The 22,771-nt window shown below is 37.2% G+C and overlaps 5 protein-coding genes across 11 annotated transcripts; 2 read left to right on the forward strand and 3 right to left on the reverse strand.

The window, feature by feature from the left end:
- The first annotated feature begins 220 nt into the window (after nt 1–220).
- LOC111808223 (probable methyltransferase PMT9) lies at nt 221–4,015 on the forward strand. The gene is made up of 8 exons (XM_023694069.1): nt 221–666; nt 779–943; nt 1,029–1,211; nt 1,381–1,975; nt 2,318–2,430; nt 2,559–2,779; nt 2,969–3,302; nt 3,650–4,015. The coding sequence occupies exons 1-7, from the start codon at nt 421–423 to the stop codon at nt 3,282–3,284; spliced, it is 1,839 nt and encodes a 612-aa protein (XP_023549837.1). The 5' UTR covers nt 221–420; the 3' UTR covers nt 3,285–3,302; nt 3,650–4,015.
- Nucleotides 4,016–4,189: 174 nt separating this feature from the next.
- On the forward strand, nt 4,190–9,294 carry LOC111808719. The gene is made up of 15 exons (XM_023694868.1): nt 4,190–4,438; nt 4,833–5,000; nt 5,137–5,248; nt 5,372–5,524; nt 6,571–6,675; nt 7,393–7,476; nt 7,567–7,682; nt 7,779–7,880; nt 7,949–8,062; nt 8,202–8,258; nt 8,388–8,454; nt 8,545–8,598; nt 8,688–8,762; nt 8,839–8,874; nt 8,956–9,294. The coding sequence occupies exons 2-15, from the start codon at nt 4,981–4,983 to the stop codon at nt 9,067–9,069; spliced, it is 1,209 nt and encodes a 402-aa protein (XP_023550636.1). The 5' UTR covers nt 4,190–4,438; nt 4,833–4,980; the 3' UTR covers nt 9,070–9,294.
- On the reverse strand, nt 9,267–13,371 carry LOC111808717. The gene is made up of 9 exons (XM_023694867.1): nt 12,265–13,371; nt 12,024–12,079; nt 11,857–11,939; nt 11,594–11,672; nt 11,062–11,172; nt 10,593–10,702; nt 10,028–10,111; nt 9,836–9,873; nt 9,267–9,722 (listed from the first exon to the last, which is right to left on the reverse strand). Exons 1-9 carry the CDS (start codon nt 13,262–13,264, stop codon nt 9,652–9,654), a joined length of 1,632 nt encoding a protein of 543 aa, XP_023550635.1. The 5' UTR covers nt 13,265–13,371; the 3' UTR covers nt 9,267–9,651.
- A 2,754-nt stretch (nt 13,372–16,125) lies between these two features.
- On the reverse strand, nt 16,126–19,209 carry LOC111808270 (glucuronokinase 1-like). Its single transcript, XM_023694151.1, has 6 exons — nt 18,848–19,209; nt 18,341–18,490; nt 17,623–17,811; nt 17,425–17,541; nt 16,881–17,041; nt 16,126–16,604 (listed from the first exon to the last, which is right to left on the reverse strand). Exons 1-6 carry the CDS (start codon nt 19,073–19,075, stop codon nt 16,361–16,363), a joined length of 1,089 nt encoding a protein of 362 aa, XP_023549919.1. The 5' UTR covers nt 19,076–19,209; the 3' UTR covers nt 16,126–16,360.
- A 419-nt stretch (nt 19,210–19,628) lies between these two features.
- On the reverse strand, nt 19,629–22,643 carry LOC111809466 (golgin candidate 6-like). 7 transcript variants are annotated; one of them, XR_002817235.1, is made up of 7 exons: nt 22,534–22,643; nt 22,093–22,145; nt 21,810–21,907; nt 21,527–21,723; nt 20,635–21,345; nt 20,425–20,528; nt 19,629–20,281 (listed from the first exon to the last, which is right to left on the reverse strand). XR_002817235.1 is itself a non-coding variant. In XM_023695933.1 (6 exons), exons 2-5 carry the CDS (start codon nt 22,293–22,295, stop codon nt 21,626–21,628), a joined length of 303 nt encoding a protein of 100 aa, XP_023551701.1. In that variant the 5' UTR covers nt 22,296–22,423; nt 22,534–22,643; the 3' UTR covers nt 20,635–21,345; nt 21,527–21,625. The 7 variants fall into 7 exon arrangements, 1 of the variants encoding a protein (XP_023551701.1); XR_002817236.1 differs by having other exon boundaries at nt 21,810–21,937; XR_002817234.1 differs by lacking the exon at nt 22,534–22,643 and having other exon boundaries at nt 20,635–20,925; nt 21,203–21,345; nt 22,093–22,524.
- Between the last annotated feature and the right edge of the window lie 128 nt (nt 22,644–22,771).

A 22,771-nucleotide genomic window follows, 5' to 3' on the forward strand; every position in this document is an offset into this window, starting at 1 on the left:
GGAAGTTTTATTTATTTATATTTTTTTTAGAGCTTATTACATATGAAATTAAAAATTTTAAAAATGGAATGAAATCTGGTTTTTAGAATTTTATTTTGAAATTGAAATGTTTAAATTCTTGTACTAAAATAAGAAATAATAATAATAATAATAATAATAATAAAACTTGGAAACATTGGTCAAAATGATTTATAATTTAATAAGAAAGGAAAAAGAAAAACCCAAGAAAGGAAGGTTGGCGTGATCAACAACTGTGGGCGCTTCGGCGATGGCGGTAATACGATGGATGAAGCGTTTGAATGAACTGCTACTGTCTGATCCCGCGATCAGAGCGATAGCTTCCATGCTCATCTTCTGAATCTGCTTGGATTCCTTTTCGTTTCTCTGAAGCTTCTCTCGGATTCTGCCTTTTCTGTAGTAATGAAGCACACGGCCCACTCCCTTTCCTCCACTCGTCATCTCAAGTTCCTTCTACTCGGATTCATCGTGCTACTCGCCCTCCTTTGCCTCTATTATGGATCCTCTTTCGCTCCCAGCTCCCGTAGATTTGATGGGGAGAATTCATTCCTCTCTGGTTCTCTTTTTGGCGGGAACCTTTTCAATCACCGTTTCGATGATTTGCATGGACATCGAAACCTGATTCTTAAAGCCCCTAAAACTATACCTGTGAGCTCCACTAGCTTTGACTTCTATTCTTTTGGTTTCGTTTCAATTCAAGTTGGTTTTCTTGATATTTTTCTTGTTTTGTAACTTGGGTGTTTCTATATGTTCTTTCCAGGTCTGCGATGAAATGTATTCTGAGTTGATTCCTTGTTTAGATAGAAACCTTATTTACCAATTGAGATTGAAGCTGAACATGACTTTGATGGAGCACTATGAGCGTCAATGCCCTCCAACTGAACGCCGCTATAATTGTCTTGTTCCTCCTCCTGTTGGTTACAAGGTTGGTTATGTGTACTTCTGCAAAGAAATGCTGTTTATTGAATGGTCTCAGCTTGATCCCGACAAACTTATAATTAGAGTTTCAGATCCCAATAAGATGGCCAAATAGTAGGGATGAAGTGTGGAAGGCAAACATACCACACACACACCTTGCAAAAGAAAAATCAGACCAGAACTGGATGGTTGTGAATGGGGATAAGATCAATTTTCCTGGAGGTGGAACTCATTTTCACGATGGAGCTGATAAGTATATCATTGCACTTGCCAAGGTGTGTTGTTTGTCCGTTCTCAATCCTTGATGTATTGTATTAAAAAAGAAAAGCACAAATTTGAGTAATTTGACAGATTCCCAAGTTGTCAAATTTGTTTCTATGCGTAGCCTTCTTTCTGCAAGTAAATGAATGAGATTCATGCTTAATATTCTTGTTATGAGTGCAGATGCTTAAGTTCCCTGGTGATAAGCTCCACAATGGTGGAAATTTACGGAATGTCCTAGATGTCGGTTGTGGGGTTGCAAGTTTTGGAGCATATCTTCTATCACATGATGTTATAACTATGTCATTGGCTCCTAACGACGGGCATGAGAATCAAATACAATTTGCACTTGAGAGGGGGATTCCATCAACTCTTGGTGTTTTGGGAACAAAAAGACTCCCATATCCAAGTAGATCATTTGAGTTGGCTCATTGTTCTCGATGTCGAATTGATTGGCTACAGAGAGATGGAATCCTGTTATTAGAACTTGACAGGTTATTGAGACCTGGAGGCTATTTTGCTTACTCCTCCCCTGAAGCTTATGCACAAGATCCAGTAAATAGAAGGATTGGAACTGCTATGCATGATATCCTGAAAAGAATGTGCTGGAAAGTTGTTGCCAAAAAGGATCAAACTGTCATATGGGCAAAGCCAGTGACTAATAGCTGTTACTTGAAAAGAGATCCAGGGACTCTTCCACCCTTGTGTAATTTGGATGATGATCCAGATTTGACTTGGAATGTGCCAATGAAAGCATGCATATCCCGATACTCTAAAAGTGAGTGTAAATGCTTTTTAGCCGCATGCTCTTTTACTCATACTGTGAAGAATTTTCTCGTTTGATGATCTTCAAAAGTCGTTTCATCCTTTTTTCCCCGTACGGTTTGTAAAAATATTCTGATTTATACTACTTGTTTGTGAAGAAAGTTTTCAAGTAGTATATACATAAGAATTTGAATTTCGTTAATCCATGTAGCTGTGTTTCAACAGATTTTGCCTGAACTTTTCTATCAACCATAGTTGTATGTCCATTCCACTTTTCTTTTTTTAAGCTTGTTGATTCTTGTGTGCACCTAGACGCTCATTTACATAACTCTCTTTTAACATATCAATGGAGCAGAGATGCACAGGCAAAAAGGAAGTGGACTAGTTCCTTGGCCACAGAGACTTTTTTCAGCGCCTCCCCGTTCGGAAGAAGTTGGTGTCAGTGCAGAAGAATTCAAAGAAGACAGTGTAAGTTTTTTAATAGGTGTCAATGTCATCTATGGTTTCGAAGCATTAGCAGCAACAAATGCTGTGTATTATTATTTATTTATTCTGACATATCCTAGAAGCCTAAGGGAAAGATTTAATTTATGCAGAAGGTTTGGAAACTTAGAGTGGCAGAATATTGGAACGAAATGAGATTAGTCATACAGAGGGACTCCATCAGAAATGTGATGGATATGAATTCCAATCTTGGGGGGTTTGCTGCTGCACTAATTAATAAAGATGTCTGGGTTATGAATGTGGCTCCTGTCAATTCATCTGCAAAGTTGAAGATTGTTTATGATAGAGGCTTATTAGGAACTGTTCATGATTGGTACGCACTTCACCCATCACTCCTAACTTGACTTAGGGTCTCTCTGTTCTATATTTTTATTTTTTCATCACACAAGTTGGTTTTTGGTGATTCAACTTTTTCTTGATTATTTAATATCTGTTGAAACATATATTTGCAACCCGCCTGTTTGTGTTCTTTACTTTCTTCAGATTTGGTTTTGTTATACAGGTGTGAAGCATTTTCGACATATCCTCGCACCTATGATCTTCTTCACGCCTGGGCTGTATTTTCGGAGATTAATGTTCGTGGATGCAGTATGCATGATCTATTAATTGATATGGATCGAATTCTAAGGCCAGATGGGTTCGTCATTATACGAGACGTTCCTGCTGTCATAAACTACATACAGAAGTATTTTACAGCCCTAAGATGGGATGGATGGGTATCAGAAGTGGAACCTAGGACTGATGCTCTTTCCAAAGTAGAAGAAAGAGTGTTAATTGCAAGGAAGAAGCTGTGGGGGAATGAAGTAGCAACAATCTGATTTTGCTGCATTTTCCAGGTAGATAAATTTATTTTCATGAATGAATGAAGCACGTCACTGCGTCGATTCGTATGGCTTCTGCATAACTTTTTTCTCGTAGGACACATCACTTCGAAAAATCCTTCTTTAGAATTGAAGTTTCAAGAAAGATAATACCAAAATTTAGGAGAACAATTGTAAAATAGAGATTGCTGTACTTAAAATCTAAAAGTTTTCTTCATATAAGAAACACATCCCATTAAGAAAGAGGTCTCTAAGCACACACAAAACTGTTAGCTTCTTCCACATCTAGAAATTTTCAAGCACTTCTTCTTTACTTAATTTATACTTAAAGATTGTTGTTTGTATGGTCTGTAAAATGGCAGCTTTAGCCGTATTACATATTGTAGTCCTGAGCTCCCAGTTGTAAAGGAAGATTGGAGAGCTTTGGATCCACAGATATATTTGCAGTGCCCGTTTTCCCATCGACTTTCCCCGGTAATCATTGCTGAAGATGAAGATGGAACGATACGAGTGCCCTGAAGATACACCCATTTATGTCAATGATACACATTTACAATAGTCATTCACATTCAAAGAGAGTATTTTTCTTTTCAACGAGCGACCACATTGTTATTTGGTCGTTCAATCATTGCAAGAGTGACCATATTGTTATTATGTCGTTTAATCATTGCCAGATGAAGGGTTAAACTATACATTTTTAGAATGATAATTGATGTTTTATCTGGTGCGCGCCATGAACGGAAGAACTTTTGGTTAGCTGAGATTTGTTTGGTTAACAAAAAAGAGAGAGAAAAATAATGATTTATTGATCTAATCGCTGTAAATATAAATTTTCTCTTTAGACATAAAATTAGAAATTTAAATACATATTACCGCTTTTTCTATTTTGACGTCGCTATTTGCTATCGTCCCCTCCAACATCTCACGAAAATTTCGTAGATAAAACAAAATTGAGTTCCAAACTTCCCACACTATCTCGACTCTCATTTCGTCGATTTCTTCGGAGATTAACGATCCTTCGCATCGCCTGGCCGTACACCTCTGACCGGCAATCTACGCTTTCTATGACTTTCTAGATTTTTCAAGATTCAGATCGGTTTTTCTCCTGTTCGTAGACTTGGATCGGCCGTTTGGAACTATTTTTCCTCCAGGTTTTCCTCTTGCATGAATTATTTCCGCTATACTTCTTGTTTTGCGGCAACTGATTTCGTCAGTGTTGTCTGATTTCTAATTATGGAGCTTCTCATGTCAATTCCTGGTTTTCGCGCCAGTACGATCCCAACTTTGTTCTCTTAGTCCGAATCGGTTTTAGTGACATCGGTACTGTAGCAGTATCAAACGTGGTCATAATCTTAGTTATTGCAATGCGAATTGAAGATAAATGCAAGCTCAAGCTATTGCGATCACGTTTGATGCTTGCTGCACACGTTGTGTGGCCACAATTTTTTCCGGAACTATAGTGTAGACAAGTTGCGAACTCTTTGTTGTTTAATTTTTCGGTTTTTTGCTCAACAGTTTAATTTTCCTTTACGTTCATCTTTTCAGGTTTGGTTCTTTTAATAAGTCGACATCAGATTCATACTTGGAGTTCTGGAAACTGCAAAATTGACTACTGAATGTCTTTCCTAGTACCTACACCAAATAGGTTTCAAGACATTCTTATTTAACTTGAAACTTGAAGGTTTTAGACACTATGGCGAACCCAACACGCAGGTTCAATTATAATCGAGCTCTTATTTGCCTTTTAGGTTATGTGGAGCTTCAGCTTCCTGTAGTTATCAATGGCTTACAGATTTTTTTTTTCTGCTTTCATTTAAAATATTTACTTTCAACTTGTATCGATGTGCAGTGGAAACATGAGAAAATCTAATGAGATAATGAGGATTATGGTCACAACATTTGTCGGTGGCGTTTTTGGTTTCTTTTTAGGAGTATCCTTTCCCACGCTCTCGTTATCCCAGGTAGAAAATTTTATTTTCGGCGTTTTCTATTAATTACGTATAGAACAATTTCATCCATAATGATTTGGCTCACATATTTTTTAAGGGTGAGAAAGCTTATTATTTTTATTTTGTTTCTGGTAGCTAAATTTTCCATCCAGCCTGATTCCTTCTATTGATCTCACTTACATTGAGGACAAGTACTCAGGCCTTTCCACTGAAGCATTCTTGAATGCTTGGTCTTCTTTGAAGGGTAATAGAGGCAGCTCCTTACCATTTTCATTGAGCGAGGCAAAGGTGCATCTCTTACTTAAAAATTGTTTATAATGCTTTACTTTAATTTACATCAATGAGATATTTTTTAAATGTTTCTCAGAAAGATATCATGGTCTGTATTCCGTAAATTTCTAAAACTGCTGTATGAATGAACAGGATGTTAACTATGGGGTACATGTCTATTTGAATTTTGGATTTCTCTTAAGGGTTTTGAATAATCTTCATCTTTCCCTTCAAATTTTCATATTCAATATGATATTCTTGACTTTGAGAATGATTTGATCTCTGTGACTGAAGAACTGGTACTTTTATTTAGTTGCCGAAGAAAATTGATTAAACTGAAAAATTAAAGCTGGATGAACTAATTTGGTCTGTTGCTTTGATTCTGCTTCTGTTATTATGAGGAAACCAGAGGAGTTTGGTGGTCTTGATTTTGGTAATATAAGAAAGACAATTGTGGCCTTAGTTTCCTAATGGTAATAGACACGAGGTATAGCCTAATGAGAATGAGAGCCTCTGGCATAACATTATTGGGAGCAAGATTGGTCCAACGGTGATGCATTCCATTGGCTGATTAGGATGAAAAAAGCTCTCCCAGTTACTCAAGTGTTTACTCCCAATCATGCCAAGAATTCAGAGTTTGAAAGGAAACTCAGGGTCATTCTCTAGCAAGCCTGTCTTCTATCATTTGCTTGATAAGGCGGAAGTTATTCTCGGACACTTGTCTAAATGCATCTGGAAATGGAAGGCTGCTTAATAAGCGAGATTCTTCATATTAATAATGATGTTTCTTAACCCAAAATAATATTATTTCTTTACTTTTTTCCTTGAAGCACAATTCTACCTGGGTTCAGTAGATAAACAAGCTCCTTAGTTCTTATTCACCACAAAAAATACTATATGCTGTTGTGATTAAACTTGTATGAACGTTATTTTCTTCAATGAAGATAAATTGTGGATATTGTTATTCATGCACATACTTCGGCAGGAGATGGCATTCTTGAGAACTTTGTATTTTCGGATTTCTTCTGCTAGAATTGGCTATTGAAACTTTGATCATGATGCAGATATGGGTTCCTACAAATCCTCGAGGAGCTGAAAGGCTACCACCTGGTATTGTTGAGTCTGAATCTGATTTTAACCTTCGGCGTCTGTGGGGTATGCCAAGCGAGGTACTCATTGCCTACAAAAGCTTTGCAACTTGTACTTGTCCTAATAAACTTTTGTGTGTGAAACTAGTGAATAGCTTTAGTGTAGTTTACTTGTATTAGCTTACATAGTTTGAACTCGATCAATAAATTGATAGGCTGGCTGTAGATTTGAAGTGGAGAATTATGACATAGGACTGAGTTGCTCATTGGTACCAAAACAGTGACCAATTTATTCTGAATTTACATACATATATATAGATAGATAGATAGATAGATTACATAATATTTTTTCGGGGGCAAGGGAGTTTATGGATGCCACTTGACACCATTGACGGATCTACCCCTTTTTATCTGCAACACTACCTGTTTGGTGTATGCCTGTTTTGGAATGGGAGAAATCATTGGAAATTTCATCAAAGAGTAAAGTTGATTCTCGATGGGGTTTTTTTTTCCCTGTAAATAGAAGATTTGAATTATATTTTCCTATCTGTTTCCTGTCACCGATACATTTCTTGGAATACAAAAGATCTGCATGTTCCCCTTTATGGACAGGACGTAGAATGGGTTACATAAAGTTGAAATTATCACATCTGAAACCATCATAATATATATGATTGATGGAAAAGGGGGATGTCATGTTTGACCTTATCTTAATAGAAAAATAATTCACTCATCCGTCAATCGAAATTTCTACTTTGGTTCTCAAACTGAATCCATTATTGTTGACTTCACTTGCAGGATTTGGCTATCAAACCGAAGTATCTGGTTACATTTACAGTTGGTTTTGATCAGAAAAAGAATATTGATGCAGCAGTGAAAAAGGTAGGTTGAAAAGGTGTGCATGTTATTACGGAACTAAGGTCGAAAAGATTGAGAAATAGAACTCTCTCCATATCTGATGTATTTTGACAGTTCTCAGAGAACTTCACGATTCTTTTGTTTCACTATGATGGACGAGCAAGTGAGTGGGAAGATCTTGAGTGGTCGAAGCGGGCTATCCACGTGAGTGTACGCAAGCAAACTAAATGGTCAGTTACAAGCTCCTTACCAGAATAATCTTCCATAGAAGGCAGCAACGAATTTTATTTGTACATCTCATCTAAACTATATATACTCCTTCCTAGGTGGTATGCTAAGCGTTTTCTGCATCCTGACATCGTGGCATCCTATGACTACATCTTCGTTTGGGACGAGGATCTAGGAGTAGAGCATTTTGACGCAGAAAAGTATGTTTGAAACCTTACTTTTTAATTTGAGAGAACCCAAGCAAGTCAAAATTTCCTGTCCGTTCCAGATATATAAAACTTGTGAGAAAACATGGTTTGGAGATCTCGCAGCCTGGCTTGGAACCAAATCAAGGGTTAACGTGGCAGATGACTAAAAGAAGGGGCGACAGTGAAGTTCACAAGTAAGAGAAAAACATTTTTTTTTTTAATTTAAAATAAAAAAGCTTCTTCAAAATTTTGGTTCATCGAAACATCCTTCCACTTCTAGTTTTATTGAGATGCGGCCATGAATCATCGTTGCTTCTATTTGGTTGAATGCAGGGAGACAGAGGAGAAACCCGGTTGGTGCACTGATCCACATCTTCCACCTTGTGCAGCGTATGTAATCGATGATTTTATCTATTCTTTTACTTGTTTTACCTTTTGTCTACTTCACATTATCTCAGTATGACTTAACAGAAACACTGATTTTTATCATTGTTATTATTTTTACCCTCTTGCATGTAGTTTCGTTGAAATCATGGCAACTGTATTTTCTCGGGATGCATGGCGCTGTGTTTGGCATTTGATTCAAGTATGGATTCTTCGACTTGGAACTTTGATCCATTGCCTTGACTTAATTTTTAGCCAGTTTAAATCATTTTTCCCCTCTTGGATATTGTAGAATGACTTGGTTCATGGTTGGGGTCTCGATTTTGCACTAAGAAAATGTGTACACGTAAGTACGAAACATTCTCACTTGCCTAAGTTTTATTTCACATGATTTTTTCCCCTGGATTCATCACTTCTTCGTGTTTTAAAGCACAGCCCGCTCATGAGAAAATAGGGGTTGTAGACGCTCAGTGGATTGTGCACCAAAGCGTTCCTTCTCTTGGGAACCAGGTAATCCGACACTTTGGATACTGCCTCTACCATTTCATAACAAAGATTTTCTTCTCACGATATATTCTTCCAACAGGGAAAAGCCGAAAATGGGAGGCCACCATGGGAAGGGGTAAGCAGCTGATGAATTCCAAACCCCACCACCTTACAGAATTTAAAACTAATGTTAATTACTTAATTTGAATATTCTCAGGTGAGAGAGAGATGTAGAAAAGAATGGACAATTTTTAAGAGCCGGTTGGCTGATGCAGAGAAGGCCTACTATCAGGGAATGGGGATTGATCCACCAAATTCAACTCAAGTGTAGGAAAACAGCTGCAACTATTCTTCCACTTTCTACTGAAGAGATCTTGTGTGTCGCACTGGTAATTGTTCCGTCTCTTAGGAGTATTAGTACCTAATGCTTAGTCTTTTTAAGCTCTAAAAAAACTTCCTGTGAGAGATAAGTAAGTAAGGCTACGTATGGATTAGATCATGGCTGTATAATGGATAGAATCTACTACATGTAGAAAATAGTCTTAAAAAGGAGCTTTAATCTCTAGTTTGCACACTAAAAATTGATCTCGACTCCCATTTAACTCAACTGAACTATTTTGCATCAAATCTGGCAAAACCTCGGTAATGTTCTTCAAACATCATTAGTTTACTGCAAAAGTTGCTGAAGAAGTCTTCTCGATCGTCATGTAGCCAGCTTGACGCCGTTTGATATCTATTTTTAGTAAATATTCAAGAAAACAATAGTATGAAATTACCTCATTATTTTCTCGATGTACAATAACTCTTTCCCCTAACTACGACAAACCAACAGACTGCTCAAACCGTTCTCTCCGTTCCATTTATCTCGTGGTTGTCTTTCTTTAATCAGAAGATGATAATGAGATCCTTAAAGCTAAAAATAAGCTTTGGTAATCGCATCTTCCAACTCTTTGAATTCCCAGGCATCATCTGCTAGATATTCCCCTGAAATGGAAGGGAACCTCATATGTCAATATCTATCACATTGTCTTCTTGGATATTCAGCCGTTCAGCTTCTGCTCGTGCCATTATAATTCAATGAAAGAAAAAAAACTGACCTATTGAATCCCTTCGAAGAGCAGTCAGATGGGCACAACTGCAAGACACAAGAATATTACTAGAGACGAACAAAACGAACCAGAAGAAGCTGGACACAACTTAACTCCTCGAAGCATTTCTGGGTAATAAAGAGTAAAAGAAGTGTACAGAAATGAAGGTTCCATAGCAAAGGGCAAGATGAATAATAATACCTGCCAAGAGCCTTCCCAAGATCCGCACAAAGTGACCGAATGTATGTTCCTTTAGAACATGTTACTCGAAAAATCAAATTTTGCCTGTCAAAGAATATACATACTCACTAATTTTAGAAGTGGATTCATATTGGTGCAACAAACAACACCAGCCAAAGCTCCAAGTAAACAACCAAGTACAGTTGTTAAAAGTTGTCAATATTACGTCTTCACGAAAATCCGATAGTTGGGAATACCGTAGCAAAACCATTTCGTCTGATTCCTCAGAATCATCCGTATTTGTCATAATGAGTCTGCCATAAGATTTTTTTTTGAAAATTTGGACCTTTTTGTGATTTTCCTTCATGTTTAATCACTACAAATTTGAACCTTTTCCTGTAACTCTTTCGAGATTTCTATATGATTCCTCTCTTATTACTTTCATCTTTCTACAAGAAAATCGGATCAAAACTTAAGCTTCCAAGCCCATGCCACAATTTTAGCTACACAAATTTCTTTCTTTGCATATGGCCTACCCACAAATTACAGAAATGATTTAACAGAAGTACTTTGGGAGTGAACATACCTGTCATCTAAACTACGTTCAATATCAAATTTGTAAATTGATATCCGCCTAGGGGAAAGCTCAATACTTTCTCCTCTTCTTGCTTTCTCATACATCTTCTCACCTCCGACCTAAAAACACGATATCGAAATTTGTAACCAAATCTGACTCATCCAGCCAAGATCTCCTTGAACATTGATTTCATATTGACAAGTAACTCATAGTTTAAAGAATCAGATAAATGAGGTTGACACTACATAAAAAAAAGAAAAAAAAAAGATGGCCATACTAGTGTTCCATCCATCGATTTAATATACGTACGCACTATAATCTTATACCACAAAGTACATTGAAATAAACGCTTCATCTGTTTTGTAAGTATTCCATACAGATATGTTATGAATCATGTGTTTCTACTATGAAGCATGCATTTTTAACAACAGTACTTATACCTTGTGAAGTTATAACTATAGAAAGAAGAAGTGCTTACTTTAATGGCAGAAAACATGGGAGGAACTTGCCAAATTTCCCCACAAAAAGAGGCAACAGCTTTTTTGATGTCATCATCTTTGATGTGCTCCCAAGGCTCTCGCTGAATTACCTGCATAATAATTGGGACAAGCGTTTCTTATTTGGAAGATATACAAATATATACCCATTAGGAACTGAACCCAATTGAAATCTTTTATTGACCTGTGAGACAGCCAAAACCTCACCTTGCAATTAACCTAAGAACTCAACAACTAATAGAATGTTGAAGAACATTATGCTAATGATAGAAAAAGGATAGAATGCATATAAACTGAAGCCTCTTCATGCCTATAGTGAGACGGACTTGCCAGAGGCAAATGTTTGATGAGTTAATATAGAATCATAGATCTTCTTCCTTTAAGACTTGAACAATAAAGATTCCTCTGACAGATCCAATACATTTCCCAAAGAACACAGCAGGTATAGAACACAGATGCATATCAATTAAAAACATGAAATCATAATTGACTTGAATGATAACATCAACATACCGCTGAATCAGCATCCCAAGTTGAAGTAGCCTCTCCTAAACGGAAAACTCCACTGTAGCTCTTGATCATACCTTGATATCTAAAACATAAACATGCCACCTTTTAGAAAAGTTGTATGCCTCAGGATTTCTCATTTCATCTGTGTTAGGCTTGGGAAGATATCCTCCCTTACCCTTTGTTTATTATTGTTAGTTTGTTATTAAAGAAAGGAAGTGGGGAGAAGAAAACAAAACAGCAATTACAAAGCTAACTTAATCAATCACCTGTCTGCCAACTTAGTCGCTTTACCAACACAAACTATCAACAATCCAGTAGCCATAGGATCAAGAGTACCTGCATGACCTACCTATCAATGCACATAAGTGGAAAACAATGCAGTCAGAGGAGCTCAGATAATCGAATAACTTAGTCTAAAACAGCTGAAATGCACCTTTTTCACTTTGACTAGGCGCCGAAGTTTTCCACACACCGTAAATGAAGTCCACCCTACGTTAAATAATCATATTGTTCTTTTTAAACATCAAGAAAAAAAGGGCTGAGGAATTGACTTCTAACTGGAACAATGCAAATTAGAGGACATGTGAATGGATTTAGAACTTTCACCAAGATATCAAATCAATGATTATAAACAGGGTATTCCCTTCTAAGGGCTGCATAAACCACAGACTGACCTTTAGGTTTGTTCACCAAAACCACTGTCCCACAAGGACTATCCCATTTGGCAGGGAGCTCTGTATGTCTCGTCAAAAGATATGGCTCCGTCTGACCAATTTCAGAATCTTTGGCTGGAACTTTCTTCAAACACTTGAAGAACTCCTCCACCTTCTTCTCTGTCACATCTTTCGCCGACCCTTTATTATCCTTTTCTGGTCTCCCCCCATCAAAGAAAACCAACCCTTTTCCATCCACGCCATTTGTGACCTCCAATTTCGTCTCGGGCTTAACCCCCACTGCCTTTCTCACCCCCTTCCTTCCCTTTGTCTGTTCATTCACTTCCACATTTGACTCTCCAGGTCCCAGAAAAGCCTTGTCAAGACCTTCATCAGGAAAATACTTTCTCTCTAACTGATACACCATTTTGTAATGCTTATCTTTCTCCCATGGATACGCAAAAGTGTCATAGAAGAACAATTCCTCCTCTCTCTTATGCAATGTGTTGAACTCAACCACCTCAGGCTTTAATTCCACAAACCCCTCGTCCTGGGTCTTCTTATCTTCATCAGAATCGGACCCATACATTCTCTTCCTTCTTTTATTATAGTATTTCCTCTTAGCCTTGTCCATGACCACGCCTTCTTTACCGGACGCAGATTCACTCTCGGAAATAAGCTTCTGATCCACCCAGCTCTCGAACCCCAATTCGGAAACGGGATCCTCGGAGGACTCGAGCTCGGGAGAGTTGTCGGGGCTGATTCTGGGGGGTGTTCGTCGGTTCTGAGGGGGCATGGGAGGATAGATGGGGCGGTTGACGATCATATCGTATTGGAGAGGGAATGGGGTGGAAGTAGTCGAGGATCTGCGGAGCGATAAGAGAGAAAGTGAGTTGGGAAATCTGTGGAGATGGTTGAGGTTTGAAAGTGGGAAGAAGAAAGCGAGCGATTTGGAAGAAGCCATGAGTGTAGACCGAATGAAGAAATGGGAGGCATGAGATAGAGCAGGTGATGTCGCCATTGAAGTGATTGTTAGATGGCTGAGGGAGTTCGTGAGACTCTGAACCTTCTTGGTGGGGTGGGCGGGGAGGAGATGTTTCTTTTATTTTACTACATTATTCTTCTTTTTCAATTTTTTTCCTCATATATATGATTATTTGTCGATTTAAATTCCCACACATTTTGATAATTATTATTATAATTTTACTATTTTTATGTCCATATTTAACCATTTTAAAAGTTTGGGGTATTTTTTACTTTAATTTTATAAAAGAAAAAAGGAACAATGAGAATCGAGCACATTAAAAGTTAAAACTTTATTTTTAAGTCATGAAAAAGTGATAGAACCTCCTCCCTAATAAATGTCTTTTAAAAACCTCGAAAGAAACTTTAAGGAAAACCCAAAGATAATAAAATCTACTTCTACAGAAAGAAAAGCCCAAAGATTCTACTCTCCGACAGAAAGGAAAGCTCAAAGATAACAATATCTACTCCTACGGAAAGGAAAGCCCAAAGATAACAATATATACTCCGACAGAAAGGAAAGCCCAAGGATAACAATATCTACTCCTACAGAAAGGAAAGCTCAAAGATAACTCCTACAGAGAGGAAAGCCCAAAGATAACAATATCTACTCCTATAACAATATCTACTCCTACAAAAAGGACTACTCCTACAAAAAGGAAAGCCCAAAGATAACAATATCTACTCCGACAGAAAGGAAAGCCCAAAGATAACAATATCTACTCCGACAGAAAGGAAAGCCCAAGGATAACAATATCTACTCCTACAGAAAGGAAAGCCCAAAGATAACAATATCTACTCCTACAGTAAGGAAAACCCAAAGATAACAATATCTACTCTTACAGGAAAGGCCAAAGATAACAATATCTACTCCTACAGGAAAGCCCAAACAATATCCTCCTACAGGAACAATATCTACTCCTACGGAAAGGAAAGCCCAAAGATAACAATATCTACTCCGACAGAAAGGAAAGCCCAAGGATAACAATATCTACTCCTACAGAAAGGAAAGCTCAAAGATAACTCCTACAGAGAGGAAAGCCCAAATACAAAAAGGAAAGCTCAAAGATAACAATATCTACTCCGACAGAAAGGAAAGCCCAAAGATAACAATATCTACTCCTACAGAAAGGAAAGCCCAAAGATAACAATATCTACTCCTACAGAAAGGAAAGCCCAAAGATAACAATATCTACTCCGACAGAAAGGAAAGCCCAAAGATAACAATATCTACTCCGACAGAAAGGAAAGCCCAAGGATAACAATATCTACTCCTACATAAAGGAAAGCTCAAAGATAACAATATCTACTCCTACAAAAAGGAAAGCCCAAAGATAACAATATCTACTCCTACAGAAAGCCCAAGGATAACAATATCTACTCCTACAGAAAGCCCAAGGATAACAATATCTATTCCTACAAGCCCAAGGATAACAATATCTACTCCTACAGAAAGATAACAATATCTACTCCTACCGTAAGGAAAACCCAAAGATAACAATATCTACTCTTACAGGAAAGGCCAAAGATAACAATATCTACTCCTACAGGAAAGCCCAAACAATATCCTCCTACAGGAACAATATCTACTCCTACGGAAAGGAAAGCCCAAAGATAACAATATCTACTCCTACAGAAAGAAAAGCCCAAAGATAACAATATCTACTCCGACAGAAAGGAAAGCCCAAGGATAACAATATCTACTCCTACAGAAAGGAAAGCTCAAAGATAACAATATCTACTCCTACAAAAAGGAAAGCCCAAAGATAACAATATCTACTCCTACAGAAAGGAAAGCCCAAAGATAACAATATCTACTCCTACAGAAAGGAAAGCCCAAAGATAACAATATCTACTCCTACAGAAAGGAAAGCCCAAAGATAACAATATCTACTCCTACAGAAAGGAAAGCCCAAAGATAACAATATCTACTCCTACAGAAAGGAAAGCCCAAAGATAACAATATCTACTCCTACAGAAAGGAAAGCCCAAAGATAACAATATCTACTCCTACAGAAAGGAAAGCCCAAAGATAACAATATCTACTCCTACAGAAAGGAAAGCCCAAAGATAACAATATCTACTCCTACAAAAAAGAAAGCCCAAGGATAACAATATCTACTCCTACAGAAAGGAAAGCCCAAAGATAACAATATCTACTCCTACCTAAAGTAAAGCCCAAAGATAACAATATCTACTCCTACAGAAAGGAAAGCCCAAAGATAACAATATCTACTCCTACGGTAAGGAAAACCCAAAGATAACAATATCTACTGAAGGGCCAAAGGTAACCATATCTACTCCTACAGGAAAGCTCAAAGATAACAATATCCTCCTACAGGAAAGCCCAAAGATAACAATATCTACTCCTACAGGAAAGCCCAAAGATAACAATATCTACTCCTACCGTAAGGAAAACCCAAAGATAACAATATCTACTGAAAGGCCAAAGATAACAATATCTACTCCTACAGGAAAGCTCAAAGATAACAATATCCTCCTACAAGATAACAATATCCTCCTACAGGAAAGCCCAAAGATAACAATATCGACTCCTACAGGAAAGCCCAAAGATAACAATATCTACTAGTGGTCTAGTGGTAGGCTAAAACCTCAAGGGAGGAAAGCCAAAAGAGAACAATATATCTACTAGTGGTCTAGTGGTAGGCTAAAACCTCAAGGGAGGAAAGCCAAAAGAGAACAATATCTACTAATGGTGGGCTTAGACGGTTAAAAGTTTGTTCTAAATATTATTAAGGTTTATTAGTATGGTATTTTAAACCAAACCTATGATCCAAGAAAAATATATCTATGTAAATACTGCATTTCCATTATAGCAAATTTAAATATTAATAAATATAAATGAAAGTGAGCACAGTTATTAATTGATCAAATGAATGTCGAATGTTCAAAACGCCCAATAATACCAATTTACCAAGTTTAGCAGCTCCTATAATCTGTCTAAAACAACAAGAAAAAAAGAAGAAAAAATGTAGTATTAACTTTGCAAACTACTGAATGACAATATATATATATATATATATATTCAAGATGCATATTTCCTCAGCAAACCCAAACTACCAAACTCATACTCTTAACTGGAGAGTGTTTTAAGATCAACCTCATTTAGGCATGAAGGAACCGCCTGGATTGGTTGAAAAACAAAACCAGCTTTCTGGCAATTTTCCTCCAGAAGCTTCACTTGTGAAGGCCCATCAGGGCAGAATACCACAACAGCTCCTCCACTGCCTGTGAACTTCGAAGCAGCGCCTACTCTTCGGGCTAATTCCACCATTTCTATGTTTAAAGCACCCAGAACATCATCTCCAAACATTCTCCTGTGAGGAGTTCAGAAATTAGGAGGGAAAACAGCAGTAAATGGTGAGTTAGCATAGCTTTTGGTTTGAGTGGGAGGTGGTGTCTTGACATACTTGGTTAAATTGTTCAAAGTGTTCTAATAACCACAATTAGGCTAAAAATAATGCATACAATAAACTTTTCCAAGGGATTGAGAATACAATGAAATTCGAATAGTTTGGAGTTGAAAATTTACTTGAGGGCTATATATATTTTTTTAATGTCTGGACAAAATTTGTTTGTACAGAAACACTAACCTGCGAAGATCAAAATTGCGGTTCATAAGTGCTGCAAGTTTTGAATAGTCCTTCTCAAGTAAAACTGTCCTTCCTTCTTCTGCAACCATAGCAACTTCTTGCATTGATGATATAATTAATTTGTCACCATTGAGCCACCTCTGTCGTACTGTACTGTGGACCTGCATTTGCATTGGTCATGGATGACAGTGGTTAGTGTTCAAGATCACATTTCCAGCAGTGCTAAGGTTTAATCCATCTACAGAGGAACTGTAAGAGTTGAAGAATGTGAAAATTTCTCAAGCTTTGGCCAAAAGCAGTGTAATACAGGCTGTTTGGCACAAACAAAATTTGATTGGTTACGGTTCGTTTTGGCATTGAATGCTTTGTAGTTTCATGACAATATATCTTGTAGAGGGGGAAAACAGAAGAATATAGCTGCACTTCTCCAGTATTCAAAAACAATTCATGCAAGTGCAAACAAGCTGCTAGACCACGACTAAAAATAGTAGATATCGAAAATTGTACAAATGAAATGTACGATGGGGTTGATTAAGATATCAACCTTTCCAGAATCACTCGGATTATCAGCATAAATTAGATAGAGTGGAGGGAGAAGATTAATATCCATGGGTGTGTATATGCCATGCCCAAGCTTCTCCATGTGCCCCTGGCTAAAATCCTACAGAAACAGAAGTAAACATCATTAAAAACTTACCAGTTTCCTTATTCATAAATATATCAACATTTTTAGAAGCTATACCATGTAAACAAGGCCACCATAGACCTGCGCAACACGATCTTGAAGGCCAGCAACAATGCCAAGTTCTTTCTCTGCAGCAAGAACAAGATTAGGTCTGACCTCCACCTTAATCAGATGCCTGACATCAAAAAAGTCTAGCAAGCAACTCAAGGCAGCACATACGATTGCACTGGAACCTGAAAGCCCTGTCTGGAATGTCAAAATTATAACTTAAGCCATTTGATATCATGTCGACAAGTCAATGTGCAGAATAAGGGAATATGACGTTTAGCATTGGTATGAACCCAAGTAGGCTAAAAATAATGCATTATATCATGAAATAATTTAAGTGTTCAACTAGATGACCATTAAAGATGCACTAGCCAAGCGAAGCACGACTACATTGGTGTGCAAATTACAGATGAATGTGAACTATGCATATCTAAGCGTTCATTTATAGAAAATACAGGCGGATGTGTGGACCATCACAAATTGAGTAAAAAATTCAGGAAGGAACCCTTTTCAATCCCATTACAAGAACACAAATCCATATTAGCTACACAGCCAAAGGCTTCGTAAGCTTAATTCATTTCTATCTTACCAACTAACCATGAAAAGAAGCAAGAGCATCTACTTCATTGACCACAAATGATTATGAATCTACAAGTACTGCAATCATAACGCAGAGATACATTAATTATAGAACAAAAGTAATATAGCATAGAGCAAGGCACTGTACCTGTCGAGGAATATTAGTGTCGTAAGACAAAGTAAAGTTCCTTGTATGAAGATTAATCTCGTTTTCTCTGCAATAACTATAAAAAACTTTGCAAATTGCCATAAGCAATCGCACCCCTCCATAGTACCCTTCATTGGACAATCGATTAACCTGTAAAACAGAACAAACAAACTTTAATCCGCAAAATTCTTGAACATATTGGCAAACGTAAAATAGTCATTACATTTCATTCGATGAAATTTCAATAATTCCAACGCATCAACAAAATACAGTGATATGTAATTAAGTAGCGATTTCCTCTTTACATCTCTAAAAATGAAATTGAAACAACTACAAGAAAATGCAGTAATACTGTGTTACCGAAAAACGAAACCACGAATTTGTGGACATTCTAAAATTTCAATCGCTCATTGATCTCTTCATCATGCAATGTGTTATTTGTAAATCCCTCCGCCAGATCTATCCAAATCAACGAACCAGTTCAATATAATGTGAGAAAAAACGTACCAGATGATCGAGGGATCTGAAGTGGACGAAATCGTGGGTGGGATGGGGAGTGATGACAAGCTCTTCGGAAGGACGGAGTTGCACGGAGGCCCAGAAATTCGAGAAAGCAAAAGAGATGGTGCGACCATAGTAAACATCGCTCGGATTTCCCAGTAGTCCCACTCTGGCATAAGCCTTGTGCTCAATCACAGAGGAGGAGGAGGAAGATGATGATATTTTGGAATCCATTGTACTCTCTCTCTCTCTCTCTCTCTCTAAAAAAGTTTCTCACTCTTCTTCTCTGAGAATTACAGTTTTCGCCTCCGTCGTCGTCTTCTTCACCCGACGAAAGTCGTCGGAAGAAGCTCTGTTCTTAGCTTATAATAAGGAAAACGTAATCTGGGTAGTTTAGCGAAATTTTATATATATATATATATATGTTGTGGGACCCACTTATGTATGACGTGGCACATATCAGGTTAAAAGTCAATTGTCCTTATCTGTTTCGTGTTGGCACTTGTTTTTTTTTTTTTTTTTTTCCCTTTTCTTTTTCCTTCTTTAATCAGATATTGTTAAAGATTTAGCAGAATAAAGTGAAGTAGAGATAAGGATTTATTTTATTATTATTATTATTACAAAACATCATACCTTAAAAGAAACAAAAAAAAAAACATAATGTAATGTCAATTATTATTAAATACGTATTATTTATTTATTAGAACTAAATTTGATCTTAGGTAAGAAATTTTATTAAATTTTTCATTATAGAAACTAAATCATTACAATTTATAAAATATGAAAAAAAAAAAAAATCAAACTATTATTTATTAAAAGTTAATAGATTAAATTGTTATAAACTTGATAATATACAATCTGTTAAGGCACAGGAGCATCACATACAGCATATCAGGTTTCATCTCCGTCATCTTCGTCGTCGTTAGGCAGCCCGAGGCCATCTCCGATTCCTTCAAGAAGTTTATCAACATCCTCTCCGAACTCCAATAGCCTTGCTTTGTTCTTGCACGAGGCACACATGCAAGTCATTCACTTCAGTCTCACTCTCCTTCAGATCTTCTTCCCTTGCTTCTGCCTTAATTCAGCCATACTAGCAGCCGTAGACCTTGTCGGAACTTCCCATTTCTGTTTTTCATAGAAGAGGCAACAGCCAAATACTTCACCATTCGATGCATCAGAGGTTCAGGATCTCCAAAGGATGGCATAGTTGCACTGATTGTTGTTCTTAATCACACGAGTAAGAACACTGGCAGCTCTTGTTGTCATTATTGAACTCAGGATACTTGTGAATAAACCTTCGGGGACATCCAAGAACTACTGATACTTTGTGATGCAGCACTCGTGCCATATCATATATTTCAACATTCCTTCGACATTATAATATACGTTACCTCTAGAACCCCCTAGTTTTCGCTCAAAGTAAGACTATGTAAGAGCATGCTGCAAGAAGTAGAATTTGTCATCTAAGATAATTAAACTAGAAGTTTATGGAGTTCCAACTAATCTTCTACATTAGTAGCCAGAGAAAAAGTGCATTTAATAAAGCACCAAAAGAACAATGTACGAAGGATTTGTGAATAAACCTTCCGAATGACATGTTCACATCCTCCTCAAGTGGTGCATGGATCATGGACTATGGTTGAGGAATTAAAGTGGATGCCAACATTGTTTGCCCATCAGAATTTTTCTGATTCAGAAAATGTGTTAAAAAGAGTAATAACACAATTGAAATTTGAAATTTAAATATTAATATGTTTTATAAAGAAAAATGTAGGAAGTTGAAGCATAATAACCTCACAAAATCAATTGAAAACATAATCAACTGCGAAGTATTCTTGGGTACTTGATGTCCGCAAAGTGATCCTAAGAATTGAATTCAGGGCAGGCTCTTGCAGCACATTGTCTCCAAGGAGTTTGCATGCAATAGCATCAATATTTTTGGGATGCTCAGAGATCAGCGAGTCCCGTGTTATAATTTTTCTGTTCTTATCTATATTAGTTAGCCAAAGTATACCTCACGGTCCATAAGCATGTCCATAAGTCGAGTTATAACGCGAGGAATGCTGAGAATTGCTTCCTCCAATCTTAAGAGGAAAATCAGCAATTCAAGTAATGAGAATAGTAAAAAGTACAGAAAGAGTCGCAAAATAAATATAACTCGTGGGAGAATTTGAAAGAAGAGCTGTCAACAGTTGAAGAGCATAATATCTAACATAAAAAAATCCTCTTCTGACTGCAAAAGCACAGAAAGAAACCCAAAGAAGGGAGGAGAAAAGTGATCAGATATGATACTGAGTTGCACAAATGCATACCCAAACCTATAGATATTGAAAATGTAAGTAAATGTGGGGAATTACTGACCAAAAGACTTAAAAGAAGAGATATGCTGTCTGATTCCCTTGCAACCAAATCAGAGTTCATCAGATTTGAACTTCATCCCTGGACCCATTTGCATGATCGAGAGGAGTCAATGCACTTACAAGAGATTCAAGGGCCCCTAGAACCTGAAGTCAAGTAATGGAGAATAAATACAAAAAAGGAACTCAGTAAAGAAGAACAGCAAAGAATGACTTCCCACAGATGGTCAAATTGAACTAGAACAGAAGCAATTAAGTAAACTAATAATGTATAATACTATCAACTAAAGATTTCGCCGCATAGAAATATCAAATAACCTAGACTTACCATGTAATATTATCTTTAGTTGTTCCAATACTTCTTGAAATGGCAATAACATGTACTTTGTTCAGAATGAAAGCACAACTAGAAGTCCTAAAGCAAGATTTAATTTCTCAATAAAGGGGAAGCAAAGAACAGATAAACTGCAACCATTTCAACATCATCTCGTTCCTCCTTTAAAACACTCATAAGCACAGGAAATCCTGCAAAAACATGTCAAGTATATTCTTTATTTATAAATTTAAGACAATCCATATAACTATAGTTAGATAACAAGTAAAGCACATACCCATTGCACCAAAAGGTAGTTGGGCAGAACGATTTTCTGCTACAACAGACTGAAGCTCCACCATAGCAGCTCTCCTGTCCTCTGCAAGCTGACCATTGCTAATGCGATCCAATAGACGTTCAACGTAGCTATGGAAACGGTTCACAATTAACCAAAAAATATAAAAAAAAGAATCAGTAAACGTAACTATTAAAAAAATTCTGAATGAGAAAAGGCAGATGAGCAAGCGTATGCCATGCGGTTTATCCATCTTCGTGTTTACGAGTATTCAACATCTACTTACCTATCTTTATTGGATGCAGAATTCTCATTGCCGAAATCAAGCCCAACCACGCCCTGCACAAAGCTCACAGATAAAACACAATACTAAAGATCGTATAAAAAACTACAAACAAGCACCAATTACTGTCCTAAACATCATAATCCATGAAACTTCGGATGCAGAGAAGTGAGAGAGATCACCTTGTAACCAGAGACCAAATCCATAATCGAGTAAGAATATCAAAAATCCATAAAAAGAAGCCAACGCAATCACTCCGAACACAATCCAAGCGTTGGAAATGTTTACACGCAATCTCTAATAGTAAGAGCTCCAATCCAATCGCTAAAAAATCCTATAAATGAAATTCCATCTCAAACGCAGTGTTACACAGAATTGAATACATAAATGGCCGTCCAAAATGAAATAGAATTCCGATTAGAAAACAAAAAAACAGGAACGAACCTGAAGTTCGAAACAGAGCGGCTAATCTCGGCGTCCGACGATCTTCGGTTGACAGCGATGGAGTGTATCGTGCTTTCTTTCACGAGCACTTGCCCAAAACGGAAATTCGGACCTCCTACTTTTGGTTTGTCTTTTTCCTTTTATTTTTTTAATATATATTCTGTGGGGAAGACAAGCCCAAGGCCCAATAACTCAGCCCCGTGATTGAACCTTTGGGCCTCCAGATAAAACACTCGCG

The sequence above is a fragment of the Cucurbita pepo genome, chromosome LG13 (assembly GCF_002806865.2).
Source record: "Cucurbita pepo subsp. pepo cultivar mu-cu-16 chromosome LG13, ASM280686v2, whole genome shotgun sequence".
Taxonomy (NCBI): domain Eukaryota; kingdom Viridiplantae; phylum Streptophyta; class Magnoliopsida; order Cucurbitales; family Cucurbitaceae; genus Cucurbita; species Cucurbita pepo.

Coding starts and splice junctions, on each gene's coding strand:
- LOC111808223 (XM_023694069.1), top strand. CDS start 421: ATGAAGCACACGGCCCACTCCCTTTCCTCCACTCGTCATCTCAAGTTC. Junction 667..778: donor AAGCCCCTAAAACTATACCT/GTGAGCTCCACT, acceptor TGTTCTTTCCAG/GTCTGCGATGAAATGTATTC. Junction 2,780..2,968: donor TTAGGAACTGTTCATGATTG/GTACGCACTTCA, acceptor TTTGTTATACAG/GTGTGAAGCATTTTCGACAT.
- LOC111808719 (XM_023694868.1), top strand. CDS start 4,981: ATGGCGAACCCAACACGCAG. Junction 8,259..8,387: donor CATCTTCCACCTTGTGCAGC/GTATGTAATCGA, acceptor TCTTGCATGTAG/TTTCGTTGAAATCATGGCAA. Junction 8,599..8,687: donor CACTAAGAAAATGTGTACAC/GTAAGTACGAAA, acceptor TTTAAAGCACAG/CCCGCTCATGAGAAAATAGG.
- LOC111808717 (XM_023694867.1), bottom strand. CDS start 13,264: ATGGCGACATCACCTGCTCTATCTCATGCCTCCCATTTCTTCATTCGG. Junction 11,940..12,023: donor GCCTAGTCAAAGTGAAAAAG/GTGCATTTCAGC, acceptor GTGCATTGATAG/GTAGGTCATGCAGGTACTCT. Junction 9,723..9,835: donor TCTTCGAAGGGATTCAATAG/GTCAGTTTTTTT, acceptor CTTCCATTTCAG/GGGAATATCTAGCAGATGAT.
- LOC111808270 (XM_023694151.1), bottom strand. CDS start 19,075: ATGGATTCCAAAATATCATCATCTTCCTCCTCCTCCTCTGTGATTGAG. Junction 17,542..17,622: donor ATGGTGGCCTTGTTTACATG/GTATAGCTTCTA, acceptor CTGTTTCTGTAG/GATTTTAGCCAGGGGCACAT. Junction 16,605..16,880: donor CGCAATTTTGATCTTCGCAG/GTTAGTGTTTCT, acceptor AACTCCTCACAG/GAGAATGTTTGGAGATGATG.
- LOC111809466 (XM_023695933.1), bottom strand. CDS start 22,295: ATGGATTTGGTCTCTGGTTACAAG. Junction 22,146..22,271: donor ATTTGGTCTCTGGTTACAAG/GTGATCTCTCTC, acceptor AGCTTTGTGCAG/GGCGTGGTTGGGCTTGATTT. Junction 21,938..22,092: donor TCTGCATCCAATAAAGATAG/GTAAGTAGATGT, acceptor CCGTTTCCATAG/CTACGTTGAACGTCTATTGG.